A 23,647-nucleotide genomic window follows, 5' to 3' on the forward strand; every position below is an offset into this window, starting at 1 on the left:
TTAGGAAGTCTGGCTGAAATATTCTTAGCTAACATGCTTCTGTTTATCAACTTATAAGAATGGTGTGCACAGTTACCGGTTACCACATGCTGTACTTCTGGGATAGCAGACGGTTTCAGTTTAGGAGTAAGTGGTATTTCTTTAGGAGCTGAAAGAAAGAGCTCAGTTTGCAACCACAGTTTAATAAGAGTTTCTCACAACAAACAGCACATGCCACAAATTTACATTGAAAAAAGGATAACTCAGTACGGAACATCAAAGCCATCCGATGAAATTAGAGTTTGAAGTGCAGAATGGAGATGATATTGAAATGCTGTGCATTGACTCAAAATGTATGTCTTCAAATCAACTGAAATTTCTCTATGAAAGCTCTGCATATCAGAAAGACAGAACATGCGTATGCATGATGGAAAAAGATAAAACTTACTGACAAAAGGATGATGGACTTTTTCATGCAAGTTACTGAGAGGCAACTTTTACTGCTCCATGAACAGTAAAATTGCTCTGAACTATGTCCCCATACAGAAATATATCAAAAGGAATCAGTCTAATGACAATGGCAGAACAACGCTATAACCAGGAAAAACAATAACTTTATGCATATGAAATGATATGCTGGAAGAAATGCATTCATATGTGATGAATGGGCTCAAAAGCTTTTCACTAGGTGAAAACAACATTACCTAATGTTACCCTTGGCCATTGAAAAGGACGAGAAGTTTTAGGTGTGAAAGATTCCAGAATGGATTCACTTGTTGCTGTTGGAAGAAATGGTGACAGTCATAATACAGTAAAGAGCTAATGGAAGAAACTCTTGCTTCATAAGCAAAAATAAATCTGTTTTTGTAAGAGTAACATAAACATTTCACTAATGCTTGGACACTTTTCAGATTATCAGTTCAGTACATATTAGAGAGAAATTCAGTCTTTTGAACTGCAAAAAGCTTCAGTGACTATAAATCATTGTATTTGTGACACGCAGAATTCTGAATGTTCCTTTCTTCCTGCCTTTACTGCAACTGGTATGGCTCTTAATCACTGTCAAGTAAGATTTTGAAGTTGACATTCGCACATTTTGAGTTTTGCTCCAATACATAAGGAAGATGGTATGATGTAAAATGTAGCAATTTATTGAAGAGGACACGTTGAACACTCAGTCAAGGCTGATGAACGATATCTGAATTATATAAAATTGGACTTGAGAGCTGACAATTAATCCAGCTACAGTTTCAGCCCAAAAGCATTAAGTGTCCATGACTGTTACCCAATTTCATGACATTGAAAAGACACTCTCCTTAATATTCTAAGCAAGATGTCAGCAGTAGAAGACAGCCTATAGCATACACCACAGTATTTATATCAGCTGTACCAGACAATAAAAACTGTTTTCTCAGTTATATTTGTGGCATATTTTTCAAAATGCTGAAGGCACATCAGGAGACTGTGAATTGCCATAAGCATCCTAAGTGTGAGAAAGCAACAATGTCAACAACTAACAGCAATCTAAACTAAAATTTTCAACTGTTAGAGGTCTAATCCAAATGAAGATTACCAGTACAGTCATTTCAGTGAGTTTTAGATCATGGTCTGAGCACTGATTAATAAGAATTAGACAGCGAGTGTTGTACCTGGTTCAGTATCTGCTATTTCAGGCTTACTAGGTGTCAGAGGGCTTGAAAGAACAGGCTGAATACCACTGAAAGCTATTAAAACAAACAAACAAGGTAATATTATGTATAATCATTGTTTCTACATGTAGATTTTTCTGTTTTACGTAGTTTGCAGTGCAGATGTCCACCCACAACAAGCATTCCTTACCTTGAAAAAGGAGCAATCATGATTTAAAGTAGGAAGTGAAGTTAATGAATAAAGTGACAACTGAGGTAGCAGCAAACCAAACTTAGTATCTTATGCAGCATGGCAGAAAGAGACAATATAATGGCACAAAAAATAGTGGAGAAGATATGAATATGCATCTATCAGAGAATATAATAAAGAAGCTCTAAGGTACCTAAGAAGCTTGACGAAAAATGCAGTATTATTATTAAGCTTTAGGCATTTTTAATTATTTGCTTATTAGTCAGGATAATTTTATCTAAGTCTACCTACAAGCTCTTAATAGCATTTAACACAGTAAAAAGAAAGACCAGACACAAGATGAGGTGAGTTTCTCAGTTGCAAGCATGAGCTTCATGATACTAGGCATGAAAAAAAAGATTTCTACGCTGTCAAAAAAAAAAACCTCAAAAATTTCAGGATTAAATTCTAAGAGTAAAAAAGAAAAACAAAAAACAAAAAGCAAAAAACAAAAAACAAAAACAGAGCCAGAGAGAGCCAGAATATCTAGAAACCTACTATTAATGTGCAATATACTGGTCTAGAAATTTCAATATTCCATACTCTATCAACTTGTATACTTCTTCAAATCGGAATCTGATTATGAAATGCGTAATGACCCCATGGGACAGTATACTGCCAGATAACACGCCTGCAGACCTCTACACTTGACAATACTATAGAATCTGCCACCACAAGCTACTCCACCACTGTCACCAAATGCCACAGCCAATGCCTTCAGCAAACACCAATTTTCAAGCACGGGAATTTCACCTCCACGTGGATGTGCCACTCAAAGTAGGCCAAGAAAAATAAGTCCCCCTAAAAGCACAACAACATCTGGGGAAAAAAATTCCATTTTGCACCATTACCAGACTGGCAAGAACCATGAACAGACAAGGCCAGCGTCACCATCAGGTCTCTCAAAAGCCTGAAGGCACGTGCTGTGCTTCACCAAAAGGTGAGAAGAGGCAGCGTGTTTCAAGTCCTAGTGCGACCTCAACAGTGGCAGAAAAGCAGAGCATTCCTTTCCACGTGGTGACAGCATCTCTGCATGCACAGCTGACAGCTGACCACCTGGAAAGTCAGTGCTGAAGAGCCTGACAGCTGCACCCTTGGAAAAGGAAACACCAAAGGACAGCAGAACTGCAGTGCTGCCATCTTGCACTGGCCTGGATGCACGCAGAAGGAGTGGGTTTCTGAGCAGCGATGTCTATTTGGGTGCAGCTCACCAGGGAAGGTTGTTCCCAGGATGAAAGGGAGCAGTGAAATGGTACCGGAGGCAAGGTACAATAATACACCCTCTAAAGAAGATGTCATTCGGTCCCCACAGGTAGTGCTGGCAAGCAATGGATAAAGCATGAGTTCAAACAATGCAACTGCGTAACAAGTGCGGCGGGTGTTTCTGCAAGCCAAGTCTCACCAGCAAATCTTCAGACTCTCCAAGAAACATGAGAAAGATGCTGTGTGTGTTGGAGCATGAAGTGTAAATGGGAGCCAGAGAAGCAAGAGAAAAGAGAAAAAGGAGGATGTTTGCTAGTTACCAATCACAGTTTGCTGGGTCGTCAGGGAGGAAGGAGTGGTGGATTTCAGCCTCGGTCTCCGGGTTGCTAAGATCAAACACAGAAATCACCTTCTCAGAAACCAGCTCCTCACACTGGCTGCAGTCACATGAGTGATACCAAGATGCAGCTATACACAGGCAGACCTAGCCCGGCTCAAAGCAGGCTTCCATTACACACATTACAGCATTACTTCCCCCCACGTGACACGACCCTATTGTTCAAGTGGTACACGTATGCCCAAGAGAACAGAGTAAACCTAAGAATGCGTGAAGCCTCCAGTAGGTAACTTCCCAGAAGGGATCAGAGAGATATTATAAACAGAGCAATGTCTACTCAAGAGCCATAAGAGACCAGCAGCATCATTAGCCCCTTTTCGGGACAGTAAGCACGCGAAACAGGGTCACATCTGCAGAAGAAAAAGCACTGCACAAATACTCAGAGCAGGAAGGGAACTGCAGGTTATTTACCCTTCATAGTCCTCGTGGCTTTCGGTGAAGCAGTTGAGGTGAAGTCCGGGCCCCTTCTCTGGGTTGCTACGATCAGACGGAAATGATCTTGACATATCTACGCAATCTTCCCCAAACAGGACACACAGAAGGCCTCGCCATTCCCCGTTACACCTGAGAACCCCAGTTCTCCCCTTGCGTTAGTCTCTAAGCCAACGAGTAACACACCTACTCATCCAACTAGAACTCAAGGGCTCAAGCTACTGAAACAAACAAGGAAAAATAATAACTGTTATCCCGTAAGGAAATTCGGAGACACCTATCCCATGTCTTCAGCAACACGTGTGAAGTAGTAAAGGTATGCTTCTGCCATATTGGAAAACTGCATTCTAGAAAGAAGTTTCAGAACAACAAAAAAGAAACGCATGGAGAGACACACAGAGAAGGAAGGCATGGCGTGATGGATTCTTTGTGCCAAATGTCCCCGCAGAAAAATGGATTCCAGGTGATGGGAAAAGCATGGGTTTAAACAACAGAATCATGTCGCTAGCGTGACAAGCGTTTCTGCAAGACAGGGTACAGTAATAAACCTTGGTGTTGCTCCAAGCAGATGAAAATGATGTGAAGTGATGCAAGGGGAAACGAAATCAAAAAGAAAAAATCGTATTTACCCTCCACTCTTCCTTCGATTGCAACATATGGAGAAGTAGGCTTCAGCTTTGGCCTCTGAGTAGCTAAGATCAAACCAGAGAACTGCCTTCAGATTCTAGGGATGAGCAATTTTCTTCCAAGCAGTGCCAGTATGGAGTTTTCAATTTATGAAGGGCATATTACATTCTGCTATTTTACATTAACAGGTGCACTCATTACAGTATTATTTCACTTTTAAATCAGGGTAGCTCAACTGAGTTAATACAGATTGGAAACAGCTAACATTGTAGTGAACTAGGCATATCTGGCAGAAAACGGACTTGGCGGGGCTGAGAAGCTTAACAATATATTAATCTCCTTTTTACTATAAATAAAGGACTGGCCAAATCACTGACACAATTTGCACTGCCACGAACATTAAGGAGGAGACGTTTTGCCAAAAATTAAAATTATGCTCTTCATATTTATCTTTTGCGAAAAGGATAGATATTTTAATGGAATCTGTATTTACCCATCACAGTTCTTGTAGTTTCCAGAGAAGGAAAAGAAGTTGAATCCAGGTCTGATCTTGGGAAAGCTAAGGTCAGAGATGGAAATTCTCTTGAAATGCTACATTATTCCTTTCACACATGGGAATGCATCATTTTAATCACAGTCAAATAAACTGGCATTTTATTTGTGGTTTTTTTTTTCCCTAAAATTGTTTTCTACCATCAAATAAATAATCAAACTATGAATTAAGATTTCATCAGTTAATACGTAGCATAGTCAGAATTTCAAATTTCTGACTGCATCAAATACAGTGTCATGTTTTGTAAATAACCACTATTTAGTCTTTACAATAAATTGGACTTCTTTATTCCCAATCACCCTTACAAATCTCAACATTGTGTCTAATAAACTGTATGTCTGAGAATAAAAAAGAAAAAAAAAATAGATTACTTAGGTCTTAGTGAGTTGACTTCAAATACGAACAACTGTATATGCTAACTGTTATAATCTCAAATCATTACTTTCGTAGTTAATCACATGTTAAACTCTCCTTGAAACTGGAGACTTCGCACAGAAATATTCACGTTGTATTAAAATGATGAACGTCAGACTAAGCCAGACATGATTTTATCCACTCTAGTAGACATTTTAAGTGCTGGAAACCTACCTACCATCTGGTTTAGAAAAAATTCAGTGTAATTTTCTTTATAGACAAACATACAAAATAAAAGACCAGAAATTGGATATGTTACTGTCAATATACAGACAATGACTGCTTTACCTTTATGCTTAGGTAGTATAGCATAAGTTATTGCTCAGTATGAAAGTCACGGTAAGTGATGAATATTAATATCTTCAAAGAATAAGTGCATAAAACTTAAGTGATCTTCAATTCTTGATTGTAAAAATTCTTGATGAGTTTAAATCTACAAACTTTGCTATTAGCTTGTAATTATAGGCAACTGAACAGGTGCTTAAATTTTCCTAAAAATGCACATTTAGTCCACATGCAAGAGCGTTCTGGCAACAGTGTGAAATGGAGTTCGGAAGGGATTGTCATTCATGAAAGGAAATGAAAATTTCTTCATACAGACACACTAAAACAAGCAGAAACTCAAGCACTGATACAATTACATTTGTCCCAGTTTGTTCTGCAAGATATTCATAAGCTTTAATTTATTCTTTGAAAAAGGTAGAAAAGGAATTCTAAGGAATAAGTGCTGGCAGGGAAGAACAGGAAAAATACATGTACTTCAGATCAATTATTGTAGTTTAATAAGAGTAACTTACTTAACCAGTTTAATTTTATTAGAGTGTGCTATAACAGACTTTAAGAGAGTTTGACAACACCATATCCACCACAGAAGTGCCAGCTTGATACCAAGTTGTTACACATATTTTTTTTAATTACAGTGCTATGCAGTTGTTCAAAAGGTTGTACTCAAGCGATGCAACAATTTGATAAGTATGTTTTAATTTCTATCAGCTTTAGGCCTGTGCTATCTCACTTATTGGCAGCAAAACAAAATGTCTAACTTAGATCAGTTCTTTGAAGATATTTGAATGAAAGGATTTAAGGATCTGTTCTCCACTCTATGGAACACTGCACATTTATTTGTCTCCATGTGAACTGGATAATCGCACAAACTTATTTAGGCTACCTTTTCTTGTATTTTCAGATCAGTATCATCATAAGTAAAGACTCATTTGCTTCATTTCATGTTGTACTACCAATGTGTTGCAGGTTTAGTAACACTTTTATCAAACAAAGAATACTGGATTAAGGGAACAGGTCACATTGGCCAAAACTTATTAAACATGTACACAGTTTACATTAGTCTAGCTGACACAAACAACATGCATGATGCTATGTTGCTCAAATCGTTGTCAGCTTGCTATTAATCCTATTATTTCTACAGGACTTAATCAACACTTTCAGCCACTTTAACAGTTTTGATAATTGATTTTGACATAATTTATATTAACTTACACTATATACTACTATACACTATACACTAATAATACACTTGCAGTATTGCATATGAAAAAGAGAACGCTACTGTATGTAATAAGACAAAAGCCTATTATCATCAAGCACAACAATACAGACTTGTAAATATAGTCCAAATGTAGACCAAAGCAATATATTTATTATTTTGCAGCATCATACGAAATTTCCTAAGCTAGTCTGGTATCTAAGAGAGAACAAATTAAATACTACGATTCTGCAGCTATTCTAATTCAATGTTAACTTATAATAAACCAGAAATACGATAAAGTATCTGCCACAGTTTCTGTTTAAACATTTAAAAATCATATGTTCAAGTATTACCAGGTACAGAGGACAGCATTTCTTCGATGGTAGATGTTTCATATATTGGAGAAACAGGCTGCTTGCCATCAAACGCTGAAAGAAAATCTAGAGTTAAAATGAAAATGGACTTCAGAGCAGTTGTTGAGCTTCTAGACAACACTGATGTGATCAAGCAAGGTACCAGCAGCCTTAAAGATAGCTGTGAAATAAAGTGCTACAAAAATAATGAAGCTAGCATGAAATAAAGCAGCATCAGTTCTGTATCTCATGCTTGGTGGAATACATCTGAATGGACTTGAGAAAGTATTGTCTGCAATAAAATTGATTGCACTGAAATGGATGAGCTGGAAAGAAAAAAAAGCATCACATCAAGTAGCCTTCTAAGCAATGTGTTTGAATCTTAGTATTGTCTATGTGATGAAAAAGGACAGAGAAGTTAACAGAATTATATGGCATTTACATATCACATGCTCTCTGGTTTCCATGGAGAGAAGAGATGTGAATTTCAGACTGGTCCCTGAGTAGCTAGGATCAAATATGAAAAAAATCTTGAAAACTTAAGTGAGGTTAGTCTTCAAATGAAGAAGTCCTTGGCCTCATGTCAGCAAAGCCAAAAGTCTGCATTTCCATAAGATTTCTTGTATACACATTATTAAGACAGTATTTGTGATAGCCTACTCTGTTCTTTGTATTTATTTTTTTTATACACAGTGTCTAACTTTGATGCACTTACTACAAAGCCAGCTGTTTGCATATTATTTTAAAATTTCACATCGCATGCTTTCACATTAGCAATTAAGCATAAAATGATGAATCATGGCTAAATTCCACCTAAAAACATCATTTCAAACACACAAGTTGGAAATCCTACACAATTGGCCCTGTGAAAAACCTGTAGACATCCTCTAAGCAAAGAGGTGGGGTAAATACAAGAGGCACTATTTTTGTTTGTACAGCAAAGCAGACACAATATGCACATTAAATCCTGTTAACCTGCATTTTTAAATGCATTCCAGCTTCACTGCCCTATACAAGCATGTAATATCAACCTAAAACAGCATCGCAGAATCAAAAACACCCAGCATAACTGAGGGCAGTAGGGACATCCAGCATGTCAGATTTCGTAAAAAAAAAAAATCTGTACAGATCAAATAGTGATTAAATAAGAAAAGGGACTATATCACCATTACCAACTGTTGTTTGCAACAACTGTGATATTATGGAATTTGAATGAATAAATATTTCCAATTTAGCACTATTAACAGCTATAGAGGAAAAACACAAATAAATCTGAGATATGTCTGCATGTTGATGCCTTTTTCATTCAAGCAAACTAAGCAACCAGAATTCACTCTATCTTCACTTATTTGCTGCATTCTCTAGACTTTTATTCACTTTTGCTGGTATCCTCTATACCACTCTAGTGGGTATAGACCATGTTTTTTTGAAGCACAAAAATGTACTTGTCTACTTATACCTTGTAGTTTGTTGTTCTACTGTGAAAATTTTTCTAGTATTTCTCTTTCTGGCACAGTCACATTTTTGATCAACAAAATGAAAAGATCCTTTCCTGAATAATTGTGGTTTTCCATCATGATATTATACCAATTGATTAGTCCTGCATATGGCAAATCATTGTCCTTGAGGAAGCATATCCTACCCTCCTATGTCTCCCAGCTTGGTGCCATTTACTAGCCAAACAATCACTGATTCCATTTTTTTCAGCTGTGTAATTAAGAAAATAATTGGCTAATACTGGGCTTAGGTCTTTCTCCCACAAAATACACTTAAACATATCTTATTTGACAACCACTTAAAGCCACTATCATTCCACATGATTTTTTTCTGTATGTTAATCTACACTATGCAGCCTGCTTTGTGAAAATTTTCTGTGAAACAACATAATAAATTCTAGTACTGTTATATAAAATTAATTTCAGTGGTTTCTCATCTACATCATTAGGTTCACTACAACCTTCCCTGGTAGAAAGCTGCATTGATTTGTCTTTAATATTCTCTTTATAAAGTAATGGAATAGTAAAACATGAATACAGTTTTTATAAAATGTCTAACTAAGTTTTCAAGACATATAGCCAAATAAGGCTGATGGCACTTTGAGGATACTATTTTTTTTCAGATGTTTGAAATCTTGAGAAAGTGGGCTGTATTTCATCATAAGCTGAAAAGAGAATATAGGTGTGGAGTGAGGTTAAGTTCAAAAAACTAGGCAGTTTACATTGCCTTACTAGCAGTGTGCAGTTTGTGATGATGTAGAAGGCAGGCTAGACAGCAGACAGTCTTCAGAATAGTTAAGGTACGACACATTTTTTAAATAAAAGGACTTGGGTCATACAACTATATAATTGTCATGTGTCATGTTAACAATTTTCTCCTGCGGTTTCTCTTCTCATTTCTAAAATCTATATAATCAGAGCAGTATCTTAAAAAACTTAAAGAAATTGTTGGCAAACATATGACTGTATACGTTTGTAACAATGGTATGGGAAGTTACACAGAAGTTGATATAAAAGATTTAATAAAAAGCTTGCTGCAGACATTTGGCTGCCAGTATGCTTAAGTAAGCCTCTGACTGATGCCAAAGTAACGTAAATTATTATTTAATCTATTCTATTTAGCCAGCATTGTCCCTGTATTTGTCATGAAGGACAAAAGAAAAAATTCTGTAGTTAGTTTCTGGATAGCTAACATCAAATGAGAAAGGACACTGAAGCAAGCTGTTTCTAGAAGACGAGGTATCAAAGGTAGGATTACCCTTTTTGGTGATGGTTAAATTCATAACCAAGCCAAGGTGTTGTATGTTCACCCAGCTGCCATAAAGATAATTTAATATAAATACTGAAAAAGATCATTCTTTGGTGGAAAATGGCTTTAAAGCATATTTAAGTTGTTGTGACTACATTTTAATGAAAAAATAGATGAAAAAAAAGAGATTATAATCTGATTTTCTGCAGGAAATATTCTGCAGCCAGTATGAAAGAAACATGGACTGACTGTTTCTATGAATAGCAGTATATGAAAAACTGAAAAGTAGGTGCTCCGCTATTGCTAGGAAAACTCATGACCTCTTCAGATTAAATAACAAGTAACAAGAAACCTAAACTGTCTGATTCTTTACACTGAGGGATAATGCTCTGGTAGTTCTGACAAAACACACCACAGAGAAAAAGAGACAGAGAATAAAGCCACACCTAACTAGATGATGAAATTTTTCCATCTAATGAAGATAGCTTTATGTGACTGAAATGACCTTGGATAGAATACAGTTCTAAACTTGAAAAGGAAACAAAAACAATTAAAGCAGAGGCAGAATAACTGACAGTACCACCCATGGAGTATTAACGCAGCTGCATCATGTTTGTGTACAGCATGAGTTCTCTAACACATAAAAACGAAGGCTTTTCCAAATTTACTGATGACAGGAAACTAGAAGAACAGTCATATATAAAAAGGAGAAAATAATGTAAAAAAAGATCAAGGCAATATCACAAGGCAGAGAAACAAATACTGTCAGCAAAGACAAACATATACATTTTATGATTTCAAATACCTTTACCTCACACTCAATTTCAAATTTCTAGGATTCAAATACTGCTTACAAAAAGCTTCATTACACCATGGGTCACGAATACTGCCAGGTAACATGCCCAGACCTCTACACCTGACAATACTATAGAATCTGCCACCACAAGCTACTCCACCACTGTCACCAAATGCCCCAGCAAACACCAATTTTCAAGCACGGGAATTTCACCTCCACGTGGATGTGCCACTCAAAGTAGGCCAAGAAAAATAAGTTCCCCTAAAAGCACAACAACATCTGGGGAAAAAAATTCCATTTTGCACCATTACCAGACTGGCAAGAACCATGAACAGATAAGGCCAGCGTCACCATCAGGTCTCTCAAAAGCCTGAAGGCACGTGCTGTGCTTCACCAAAAGGTGAGAAGAGGCAGCGTGTTTCATGTCCTAGTGCGACCTCAACAGCGGCAGAAAAGCAGAGCATTCCTTTCCAGGTGGTGACAGCATCTCTGCATGCACAGCTGACAGCTGACCACCTGGAAAGTCAGTGCTGAAGAGCCTGACAGCTGCACCCTTGGAAAAGGAAACACCAAAGGACAGCAGAACTGCAGTGCCACCATCTTGCACTGGCCTGGATGCACGCAGAAGGAGTGGGTTTCTGAGCAGCGATGTCTATTTGGGTGCAGCTCACCAGGGAAGGTTGTTCCCAGGATGAAAGGGAGCAGTGAAATGGTACCGGAGGCAAGGTACAATAATACACCCTCTAAAGAAGCTGTCATTCGGTCCCCACAGGTAGTGCTGGCAAGCAATGGATAAAGCATGAGTTCAAACAATGCAACTGCGTAACAAGTGCGGCGGGTGTTTCTGCAAGCCAAGTCTCACCAGCAAATCTTCAGACTCTCCAAGAAACATGAGAATGATGCTGCGTGTGTTGGGGCATGGAGTGTAAATGGGAGCCAGAGAAGCAAGAGAAAAGAGAAAAAGGAGGATGTTTGCTAGTTACCAATCACAGTTTGCTGGGTCGTCAGGGAGGAAGGAGTGGTGGATTTCAGCCTCGGTCTCCGGGTTGCTAAGATCAAACACAGAAATCACCTTCTCAGAAACCAGCTCCTCACACTGGCTGCAGTCACATGAGTGATACCAAGATGCAGCTATACACAGGCAGACCTAGCCCGGCTCAAAGCAGGCTTCCATTACACACATTACAGCATTACTTCCCCCCACTGACATGACCCTATTTTTCAAGTGGTACACGTATGCCCATGAGAACAGAGTAAACCTAAGAATGCGTGAAGCCTCCAGTAGGTAACCTCCCAGAAGGGATCAGAGAGATATTATAAACAGAGCAATGTCTACTCAAGAGCCATAAGAGTCCAGCTGCATCACTGGTCCCTTTCTGGGACGGTAAGCACGCGAAACAGGGTCACATCTGCAGAAGAAAAAGCACTGCACAAATACTCAGAGCAGGAAGGGAACTGCAGGTTATTTACCCTTCATAGTCCTCGTGGCTTTCGGTGAAGCAGTTGAGGTGAAGTCCGGGCCCCTTCTCTGGGTTGCTACGATCAGATGGAAATGATCTTGACATATCTACGCAATCTTCCCCAAACAGGACACACAGAAGGCCTCACCGTTCCCCATTACACCTGAGAACCCCAGTTCTCCCCTTGCGTTAGTCTCTAAGTCAATGAGTAACACACCTACTCATCCAACTAGAACTCAAGGGCTCAAGCTACTGAAACAAACAAGGAAAAAAGAATAACTGTTATCCCGTAAGGAAATTCGGAGACACCTATCCCATGTCTTCAGCAACACCTGTGAAGCAGTAAAGGTATGCTTCTGCCATACTGGAAAACTGCATTCTAGAAAGAAGTTTCGGAACAACAAAAAAGAAACGCATGGAGAGACACACAGAGAAGGAAGGCATGGCGTGATGGATTCTTTGTGCCAAATGTCCCCGCAGAAAAATGGATTCCAGGTGATGGGAAAAGCATGGGTTTAAACAACAGAATCATGTAGCTAGCGTGACAAGCGTTTCTGCAAGACAGGGTACAGTAATAAACCTTGGTGTTGCTCCAAGCAGATGAAGATGATGTGAAGTGATGCAAGGGGAAAAGAAATCAAAAAGAAAAAATCGTATTTACCCTCCACTCTTCCTTCGATTGCAACATATGGAGAAGTAGGCTTCAGCTTTGGCCTCTGAGTAGCTAAGATCAAACCAGAGAACTGCCTTCAGATTCTAGGGACGAGCAATTTTCTTCCAAGCAGTGCCAGTATGGAGTTTTCAATTTATGAAGGGCATATTACATTCTGCTATTTTACATTAACAAGTGCACTCATTGCAGTATTATTTCACTTTTAAATCAGGGTAGCTCAACTGAGTTAATACAGATTGGAAACAGCTAACACTGTAGTGAACTAGGCATATCTGGCAGAAAACGGACTTGGCGGGGCTGAGAAGCTTAACAATATATTAATCTCCTTTTTACTATAAATAAAGGACTGGCTAAATCACTGACATGATATTACTATTTGAAATCAGATCTTACTTTTCACTAGAATTTTCCAAAGCCTTAATTCTGCTGTTCAGTAACCTTAAGCTCCGAGCTCTATTAATGCTTGCTCAATGTCTCAGCAGAGAGATGCCAGCAAACAAGTGACGCATGGCCATTTTTCTGAAGAGTTCTTGCGACATTTTTCATCCACCTATACTTGTATGGTCTGTTGTCTGACAGTTCACTGAAAAAAAACTGACTTAAGTAAGCTGAATTCCTTGTACTGTAGCTCTCGTTCTAATTTTGCACAGAAAAAATACATAAAAATATGTAATGCGGTAGAAAATCTAGTCTCAGTGTATTGCATCCCTTTGCTACATTGACGGACTTATTCAATTTCTAAGATAGGTAAGACTGTTGGTGAAATCTTTCAAGCCTGCAGAAACCTGAAAAAATTGGTGGTAATAGCCACTAACCAAATCAGTAAATGTTTTTTTCCCATGGTTTTAAACCTTGTGGGATATTAAGAATAGCTGAAGCTTTTTCCACCAATGGAGAAGTATGTTGCATATGCAATATACAAAAGGAGTAGATTTGACATGCTAGGATGTATTTAACCATTTGAAATAACAGGCCTGGTTATAAAATCCTTTACAGAAAAATGGAGGACACAGTCTTGCTACTTGCTCAAAAGCATTTTTAAAATTTACTTTTATATCACTTTAATATTCAACTATGAATTCCTGAAAAATTCCTGCAGATACAACAGATCTCAAAACACTCCCAGTTACACAGGGGAGTGTGCATTCCTCAGTTAAAATGGCAAAGCAGAATCAACCCTCTATCTAACAAACCATTGCTATGACTTTTGAAAGAGTGCCTACAAGTCAGGAGATGTACACTGAAGAGTGATATCATTATCAGCTGAGATTGGAAGCATTTCTGGCACGCCAGATGTTTTGGATCTTGAAGAAAGAGGCTTAGTTTTGTCTAAATCTGAAAAGGTAATGTCTATTAATAGGTTTATTTACCTCAGAGCTACTACATATAGGACATGACTCAGCAGACAAAATTTGCAATGCTAAAATAAAAGCAGAAAGAAATCTGCTTGCAAGCTAGCCAGAAATGAGAATGCCTCACGAACTGTTGGTTGGCGAGCATGCCATTGTAGAAAAATATCACTTAATTATTCATTTTAGCAAGAATTCTTATTATTGTTTAAGAGTCTTAAAACATGTATTAAGATTTGCAGGTAGTCAGATAACACCTTTTGATCCAGAAGGCAGACAATGTGCCATCTAATATAAAGCCAGTCAAAACAACCTTTTCACGGAAATATTACACAGAAACGTATGTTAAACCCCTCATTACCTTCCACTGTTAAGTGCTCTTAGCATAGGGGAAAAAAAAAAAAAAAAACGACATTGAGAAAAGCAGGCCCACAGCTGGCAACCTCAATAATGAGAAAACCAAAATCAACCAACTAAAACCCATTGCAAGGACTCTATCCCCCATCTATAAAGATGAATGACAAGTGCAGATGAGAATCTGGTTAACTGCAGCAATAAATGGTATGAATTACTGGGACAGTGACAACTAAAGCAAGGGAAATGTTCCAAAAACAGCAGTAAGGATAGAAATGGAAAGTAAGACGTTAAAACTAAAGCAAGTCAACTTATCAATTTTACCCAGTGCTGTTTCTAACAAATGCGGTTCTGTGGTAATTACAGGCATGGTAATCTCCAAATCAGCAGTAAATCCAGCTGCAGGGAAAAAATGCAAATACATCTGAGAAAGAGTTGCATGTAAATAAATTAAGGGGGTAGAACTGAAGAAAAGAGAGGAATTTCAACTTCCACTGATCTGCAGAAGTCAAAATTTTATTTATTTATTTTTTAAATGAACCTTGTTCTAGTCTGAGTATTTTAAATACCTTAACTATATGGCTGAATGCATTTTCTTATTTTCCTATACGTGAGAGTATCTATAAAGGAACTGAAAATCTATCTATCTATAAAACTATATATAGATTTGCCTCAAATAGCATCTGAAAAAAAATGGGCCCACAATTTATACCACATCTTTCCATGAAGGTTAGAAATCTTCATAAACTGTGGGAAAATGACTGTAGGTTCAGGAGATAAAAGTTTCTCTACTCCACTTCATTAAGCCACTTATCTCTATGCAGTTTCTCAAATTTTGTACAACTCAACTTCTGTGCACCTGCTCCATATAAAATAATTAACTAATTTGATTTAAAATCATTACCTGGGACTAGGAGGCTTTATAATATTTTGCACCAAGTCTGAACTTCCAAAAACTGCATTAGGGTGCCAGAATCCAGTTTATTATACAGCAAAGAACTTAAACTACAGCTTTATTACTGTAAGTTTGTAGCAATGAACTGCTTCCTTTCCCCTTACCTCCTTCTATCTCTTTCTCATTGCTTTCACTTCTCATGCATATACATGCTCATGTTCAAACAAAGCCCAAAAATACCAAGCATCATCACATACCAAAAGCTTCAGGAAAATAAAACAACCCATCCCTACAGCTCTAGTCCACAGTATAGCTAAATTAGAATGGTCTGGACTGAAATGTGTACTTGCTGTTTTTAAGTCAATGTACAGGAAAAATCACAGCAAAATTTGTACTGGAAAATGTACACTGACAGAAAGAAAGTGAGAAAGAAAACTTATTTATCATCAGAAAGTATATCTTAGTTGACAGTAACAATCTTCCACCTTGCAAAATTTACATCTTCTCTTGAATTTATTAGATCAATACTGCCCTATTCAGCTGTGTGCTTGTTGCAGTCTTGCTTTTCATCTGGGTTGTGCTTGGTCCCAGGAATTATGACACTGCTATAGGATTTGAAGAACTAACACATACTGCAACATCCAATGCAGGCAATATAGAATAACTGTCTCAAACCACTAATAGTAGTAAACTTTCAGCACAAAAAATACATTCAAAAGATTATGCTTCTAAAATAACATTAGTGTAATTTACCAGCATCTGTCATTTCTGAAGCTGCAAAAGTTTGAGGAGTAGAAGTAATATGAAGAAAGCCATGGGAAGCTGGAAAATAAAAACACAAATCATGTCGTATTATTTTAAAATGACAAGAACCATCTGCAGCAGCACCGTCTTTTATGAGCTGAAGAAAAGTTTAGCTAATATTTAACACATTAAGTCCTCCAAAAAGGTAGACTCAAATATACTATAATCAATTGTGACTTAAAAACAATTGTATTTATTTCCAAAATTATTATTATTAATGCACAGATGTATAATGTACTGATGACCAAACTGTCATCAAAATCACGCAAGAAGTTCTGAGCTTATATGGAGAAGCTTATATGGAGAAGAAGAAAGAGAACAAATTATGAATAAAAATGAGAAGATTGGTATGGCAAGGATCAAGCAGGAGGATGTCCTGGTGCTGAAACTGGAGAAGGAGAAAGAAAAGATGACAAAGCAAGAATGAAACATAGGAGCTATCTTTTGTCAGGCATGTGAATGGCTGACATTTCCAGGTGATCTTCCCTTTAGTAATGGATTTCGTCCAAAAACATATGCATCTAGCATTACACTGTTGGCATATTAGGGAAGTGAAATCTTTCCAGCTGGCTCTTTATACATTTGTTTCTTTTGGATACTGGCAGTGGCCCCACATAAAAAAAAGCCCTACTCAAACACCCAAATTGCCTCATCTTAAAAATAGGAGTAATATATTTGGAGGTATTTTCAATACATTAAGTAGCCAATTTACTCAGAGTGTAGTGAGATCCTGATACAGGCTGCCCATGGAAGCTGAGGATGTCCCATCCCTGGAATCCAGCCAGGCTGGATGGGGCCCTGGGCAGCCTGAGCTGGTAGGTGGCAGCCCTGCCCAGGGCAGGGGATTGGAGCTAAATGATCTTTACAGTCCTTTCCAACCCAAGGCATTCTATAATTCAGTGAACGTCTCCGTTTTCAGTAACATGTTTTTATAGTTCCAGTTTTGAGATCTGGGTGATTAGGAATTGGCATGTCTATATTCATCTGTGAAGGCTAAAGGAAGGCCTATGCTTTCAAAACAACCAATCAAATAAACAACAAAACTCATCCACAAACCAGTAGTTCAATTATAATTTCGTATAAAAGTTCATAAAGAAACCTGTAATTCAATATAACACTTCCATATCTGTAGTTATTCTTCATTATGTCAAACTCAACAAACTGTTTAATGAGAGGCAGTATGCCTTTTCTGAAAATTCCTAACTGTCAAGAGAATTAATCTGATGAGAAATCATTACCAGATTTTGTGGGTTGCACTTCTGTGGTACCAGATGTTTTGGATCTTGACGAAACAGGCTGCGTTTCATCAAAAGCTGAAAAAAGAATCTAAGCTTAAACTGCTGAGACCTGTGACTTAATGAGTTAGCATAAGAAGCTTTGTGAAGGCTGTGAAATTCCAGATGATGCCAATGCAAAGCATTACAGACGAAAAGTGAGGCGCAAGACAACTGTGTAATGACAACAGGAGATGATGGCTTACAATCCAGTCTTCAGACTTGCAATTAGAGTTCCACATGCCCAAAAGAATGAAATTTTACCTTATTAAATTTTGGAAGATATGAGATGCAGCTTCACAATAAGAAGTGAAAGAAATAAGAATAAGAATTGACAACGTTGTCTTTATGTGGTCAGTTTTTAAGGTAGTAACAAATGTCTTTTTCAGATGATTACACAGACAAAAGCAGCTTGATGTGAGTGTTGGTAGCCAAGATTCTAACGCAGATCTTAAAATTACCATTTGCAGATCTAATTGATATAAATATAATGGAAAAATATGGAAATAATCCACGGATTACCTATCTCCATCTCTCTGGTATCTGCTGAAGGTAGAGATACAGATTTCAAGGTTGGACTCTGAGTAGCTAAGAGTAAACATGAAAAAAAAATAAGATATCCAGGCAAATAGTCTCCTTGTAAATGGCATGAAATTTAATTTTAGCTGTAACTATTAAGTTCTTATTTAGCTTAATTTTTGTTCTCATGGGTGTTTTTTACTGTATGCAACCTTTAGCATAAATCCAATCAGGCTTTCATACACAACCAAAAAGCTATAAGCCAAACAAACACACTTGAAGTAGCATTTGCAAGTATGTATCAACTGGTTCCTATTATATTACACAGAATTATTTTGAAGAAAGGTGTAATTGGAAATGATGAAAGAAGTAAGAAAGACGAAGTCAGTGAAATAACTGTGAAAGGGAGAAAACAGGATCTTTAAATTGCTGTGTTGTAATGAATAGTACTACAAGACCTTAATGTTATTTCACTTAGAAGTATAGGTGATTTCAAGAGAGCTTGTGTGCTTTAATGGAAACAAGGAATCAAGTTGGAATTGGGTATTCTTACCTAAAGGGTAACATGAGTGAACTTCCATCATGTGTGGGTTTTACGGTAAGAAATAAGAAACAGATCCTATTAAATCATGTGTTGCAGCATGTATTATTCCTGGTTACTATGTACTGATTTCGATACAGAAAACAATACAAACAAGCCTTATGATTCACAACTTTGGCCAACAAAAGCTTCCTTTGATATTTTTACATATAGTAAGAGCTATGAGAGATCTCCCAAAGGCATCAGAAGAGTGGAGCTATGTTAACAAAGCTATCTTTTCAGAAATGTTTGAATTCAAAATACACTGACCACACAGAAATTTTATAAAATAGTGGGAGATGTCTCCCTCTGGTACAATCTTGATAGAAAAATAAAGGAAAACGTCTTCTGAGAAACTAGGACAGAATGCAGGTCATGCACTTTAGCTTCAATAACTAAATTCTCTCTTTTTTTCCCACTGATTTCATGACCTGAGGTGATCACAACATGCTGAGGCACAGTGCAGAAAAATTTCCCGCAAATGACTCCTGCAGTCACTCTCACAGAGTACCACTGAGTTCAGCACTGACTTCACTGGGAGCACAGATGCTCCACCTGATCCAATGTCAGAGTCCAACTTCACATAATTAAATCTCAGGTTTTGCTACGTGGCAGAAATGGAAGATGTCAGAACTTGAATTTAACATGCATTTTTGCTCAACTGTTACCATTTTACCTCTACTACTGACAGAAACATAGGAGCAGATTATTCTCTAGTAAGCAAAAATACTTCCTATCCATAATAATTTTCAGGCTTTAAACAACTACAATTCTGTCAAACTTGTTTGTAAAATATTAAAAGGACTTTTTATTTTTAAAGCTACCTCTAATTACATTTAACCAAACTTACAGTGAAAATAAATATGAATGTCTATCCCCTTAAGCAGAGTTGTCAAATATTGCAACAAATCAACAGCAAATTCTCAAGATCATTCAAATTGTACTGCTTGGTTCAAATAAGCACTTCAAGAAATTACAAGCTCTTCCGGGAAATGATTTTAAAATTTGGCAGTGCATTAAGTACATTGTCTAATTAAATCAGCACCATTACATGATGGTATGAGATTACATTCTCATTCAAAGCTTAGTGAAATACAAATCTATACCGACTCTAGGTCACTTCTGTTAACTAATGAAAAGATCACAATCTGTAATGGCATGGGTGTAATTGTGCAGCCCTGCAATATGGTACTGCCACTGTTACTAATAGGCTATAAGCTTTATACTGAGTTCAGGACTAAGACTAGTCAGGTTTGCTCTACCCAAACTCTCCCCCTGACCTGCTTACAGCTTTGTTTTAATTTGATTAAGCTGTGACAACTTCTCCAGTTGATTAGGTGACTGTATCTAATTTTTTTTTCTTTTGATTATCTTAGGGGGTACTACAATGTAAGTATTTGTTCAGTTGTTGATTTATATTTCAACGAGGCATAAGTTGCCATCATCATACCATAAATAAAAGTTATAAAAGGTAGCTCATATATCCTTTTATTCTTTAAGACGCATGAATTCAGAGCAACCTGTCACTATAATAAAACAAAAAAGAAAGACTGAGAATGAAAGATGTGACCTGCAAATTTTGGGAAAAAACTAATTACTGCAATAATTTACATACAAAATATTATTGCAGTTGAAGTGTTAAAAATAAACAAAAAAAAATTAGGTAATTCAGATAATTTTACACAGAAGTTTGCTCAAATTTACAAACAAAATAATTACCAAGTTCTGTCAATGGACTTTTTGGAGCATCAAAGATTCTGGTTCCAGAAGGAAGTGGATGTATTTCATTAGAAACTATGATAAAAGAAATAATCAAGGCTTTATTTAATACAGAGTATTGCAAGACAAAGTATGGGACTGTATTTTGACTTCTAAAGCATTCTGGAAACCAATAGTGTTTACCAATAATAACAATAAAGAGTTCCACCCTGGGGAAAAAACAAAACATATGCAGCTTTGCCACTTAAAAAGGTGTGGAATCTGAATAAAATCACCATTTCCCATAATCATAATATTAAGAACCACCAATTAGAGGAAGCCAGTAATAAAAATCCATCTGTAACCATGATCACCTAGTTTGAAATTAAGCAGTGACGCACCTTGATTCACTTTCATATCTCCATCTTAAAAGGCATGTTAGAAAACAGGCAAAGTTAATTATGGTTAAAAGGTGATTAAATGTAACTTTGAAAATGAGACGATGTTTTAACTTCAGTATGTTCTGGAAGCCTGCTTGTAACTGTAACAGACAAAAGAGAGGATGATATTATCATGAATCAATAGGAATACCTAAAAACAATTGAGAAGAACTGGCAGTCCTCTTCATGTGGAACATCTGTATTTCTGTGCCGGAAAAAGCTCACTCTTCTCCTTTAACACTCATCATCCTGTATTTATGCCATTTTTTATTTAGAAAATCTAATCCAAATTAAATATGTGTATACACATATAGCCAGAAGTTCATACTCATGATTTTGCGCAGTTTTAGGATTAAAAGAAAGGCAAAACCAACATTGGAGAACTTAGAATTCTAAATGCCAGAAGAAACATAAGAAATCTTTCAAGTAATGGGAGATCTCAAAAAAACAAAAAACAAAAAACCCAAACATTACAGCTCTTTTTTTTTCTCCAAGTCAAACACAAATACATGTCATATACAATAAAAAAATATTCCTTTTACATCACTGTTGATGTTACCTAAATGAATCTGTTGTCAAAGGAAAATTATCAAGTTTGCAAGTTTCATTCTATCACTAAAATCACTTTACTGATGGAATTTTTATCTGATGTGAGTTATTCAGATCACATATAGAGAAAGCAATACTTTGAAAAACAAGATTGAATCACCCAGTCAAAACTGCTAGCAATAATCATGCATAACAGACACAGCTCAGTCAGTGCTGGATCCATTCTGCTTTACATTTCATCTGTGAGATGCTGGAAGCACAAAGGGAACAAAAAATTTTAATTAGGACTTTCTTTGATGCTGCTCAATAGAAGGAATGTAGTAGAAAAGTCATCTGAAAATGGAAAAAATACATTTACTGTGTATAGAAGGTAAGAAGCAGCAAAATTAGTTACCCAATATGTTTTGAGTTTGCAATTCAGGCTTAGGCGTTGATTTAAATTCCTTAGGTCCGTGTTTTTTCTCAACCTGAGCTAGAAAAAAAGAAGCTTTATTTAATTTTGAATCTCTCTGTGCATTTCTGATCATCTATTGCCCAAAGCCCACTGCTTTTTTAACCACTATTCTATGTCAGCTGATTAGTATTTTTTTTTGCAGCAGCGGATAATTTCATTATAATTCATTTTTATCTTCACTTATGAATTCCATGAGTATTGGGTTAATTTTGTAGCAGTTTTACATAAGGAAAAAAAAAAAAAACAACAACAAAAAAACATGTTAGTCAAAAAGACTTAGAAACTCAAACAGTACTTCTGCTGCAGACTTCCCAAGTTTCATTCATAGAACATAGAATAACAGAATTGTTACATCACACAATGTATTTACAAATATTTTCTCTACCATTCTGGATTTTTTAATTATTCTAATTGAAAAATTATCAGAAAAAAAAAAGAATAAAGATTCCCCTGTAATAATACCTTAGTTCATTTTATCCAGTGATAGCAATATAACAGTCTTTTGACTTTTACTCTTCTACACCTTCACAGTAAAGTATGGGTAGCTAATCAAACAGCCATTCATTGCAGCTATACTGAATTGCTAACTATATTTTAATACACTAGTGCATAATTATACTCCTTATTTTGCATAACATTTAATTCTTAAGGTATGTAAGCCAATATCACTTCTTTCTTGCATCTTGTCAGAGGTCTTCTAGTGTTTAATCAATCATAAAGGACATATGAGCAAAAGTCTGAGGTTATGAAACAAGAGCAATATGGAACACGGGATGTTAAGTTCTCAGCCTTAAATATGGTGAGAACATTAGTTCCTTCCAGAAAGCAAATTACACAGTATTTAGCACATACTGGTATATACAGGGGATAGTGGTGATTAGCTTCAATATCGGATTACATTTTAGTCTTGTCTTAGTTTAAGATCACTTTCATTTTGAAATGGAGTAAAAGAGAAGTTATTTTTGCTTGTTTCCCTTATTCTCCATACTTCTTTCACAACCCATTCAGCATGTTAAGCATGCTTCAGGCAAGAACAGAAAGTGAAGTGTATAAGCTTATTATTTCATTTCCTGAAGAAAACATGCTGTTTCCCAGCTTGAAAATAGCTGGATAGCTGCTACTACAGTTAGAAACTTTTTACTATTTTCTGTTTTGGAGGACAGTGTGTTTCAGTGCTTTGAAAGCTATAATCTCCATACATGCTGCTTTATTAAGACCCAATTCAGTTTCTACTATGTCAACTATAGTGTTCTTACTGTCATCAGTGGAAAGAGATCTATTTCTACAGAGAAGTTAAAGCAATTTATCTCTATGAACTCTGTGGGAGAAAATTCACCCGTGAGAGACCTTGAAAGATAATAGCAGCAACAAACAAACCCCAACAAATTCCTCAGAAGTGCTTAAAAAGCAAACATTTCTTTCTGCTTAAATGTAACCATGAGATAAAAGCAAATACAGATATTTAGACATCATTATGATTTCTTTTTTAAGAAGTCTTTTGATTTTCACTCAAATGAAGCATGACCCTTGACAACCAAGTTAGCTGAGCATGTCTAAAACTGGGATAAAGGAAATGAGGCTCTCCTCTGTTTCACACAGATTTTTGTAGAAATGAAGTGAAGCAATTTTGTAAAAAGAGATAAAGGACACGGAAACTTTAGGCCTCGAAGTTTAAAATACTTCCGACTTTTCCCAGTAATTAGGTGAAGTAGGTTTAATAATTTCCTGGGATGGT

General features: G+C 36.7%; 1 protein-coding gene across 50 annotated transcripts in view; it reads right to left on the reverse strand.

Moving 5' to 3' along the window:
- The window catches only part of LOC125702206 (ABI family member 3 binding protein), a 306,563-nt gene that overhangs the window by 55,925 nt on the left and 226,991 nt on the right, over positions 1-23,647 (reverse strand). For 12 of the 50 annotated variants that reach the window (XM_048965330.1, XM_048965337.1, XM_048965323.1 and 9 more), the window contains exons 11-28: positions 21,853-21,930; positions 20,491-20,565; positions 18,745-18,765; positions 18,195-18,260; positions 17,637-17,711; positions 16,348-16,416; positions 15,024-15,098; positions 12,985-13,047; positions 12,334-12,399; positions 11,847-11,912; positions 7,323-7,409; positions 5,010-5,075; positions 4,519-4,581; positions 3,869-3,934; positions 3,381-3,446; positions 1,629-1,703; positions 684-758; positions 77-148 (exon numbers count right to left, since the gene is read on the reverse strand). In XM_048965330.1, the coding sequence (XP_048821287.1) occupies positions 77-148; positions 684-758; positions 1,629-1,703; positions 3,381-3,446; positions 3,869-3,934; positions 4,519-4,581; positions 5,010-5,075; positions 7,323-7,409; positions 11,847-11,912; positions 12,334-12,399; positions 12,985-13,047; positions 15,024-15,098; positions 16,348-16,416; positions 17,637-17,711; positions 18,195-18,260; positions 18,745-18,765; positions 20,491-20,565; positions 21,853-21,930 (1,224 nt within the window). The remainder of the gene's footprint in view (positions 1-76; positions 149-683; positions 759-1,628; positions 1,704-3,380; positions 3,447-3,868; positions 3,935-4,518; positions 4,582-5,009; positions 5,076-7,322; positions 7,410-11,846; positions 11,913-12,333; positions 12,400-12,984; positions 13,048-15,023; positions 15,099-16,347; positions 16,417-17,636; positions 17,712-18,194; positions 18,261-18,744; positions 18,766-20,490; positions 20,566-21,852; positions 21,931-23,647) is intronic. The other 38 variants (XM_048965545.1, XM_048965467.1, XM_048965421.1 and 35 more) reach the window with 28 other exon arrangements.

This window comes from Lagopus muta, chromosome 1 (assembly GCF_023343835.1).
Source record: "Lagopus muta isolate bLagMut1 chromosome 1, bLagMut1 primary, whole genome shotgun sequence".
In the NCBI taxonomy this organism is placed as follows: domain Eukaryota; kingdom Metazoa; phylum Chordata; class Aves; order Galliformes; family Phasianidae; genus Lagopus; species Lagopus muta.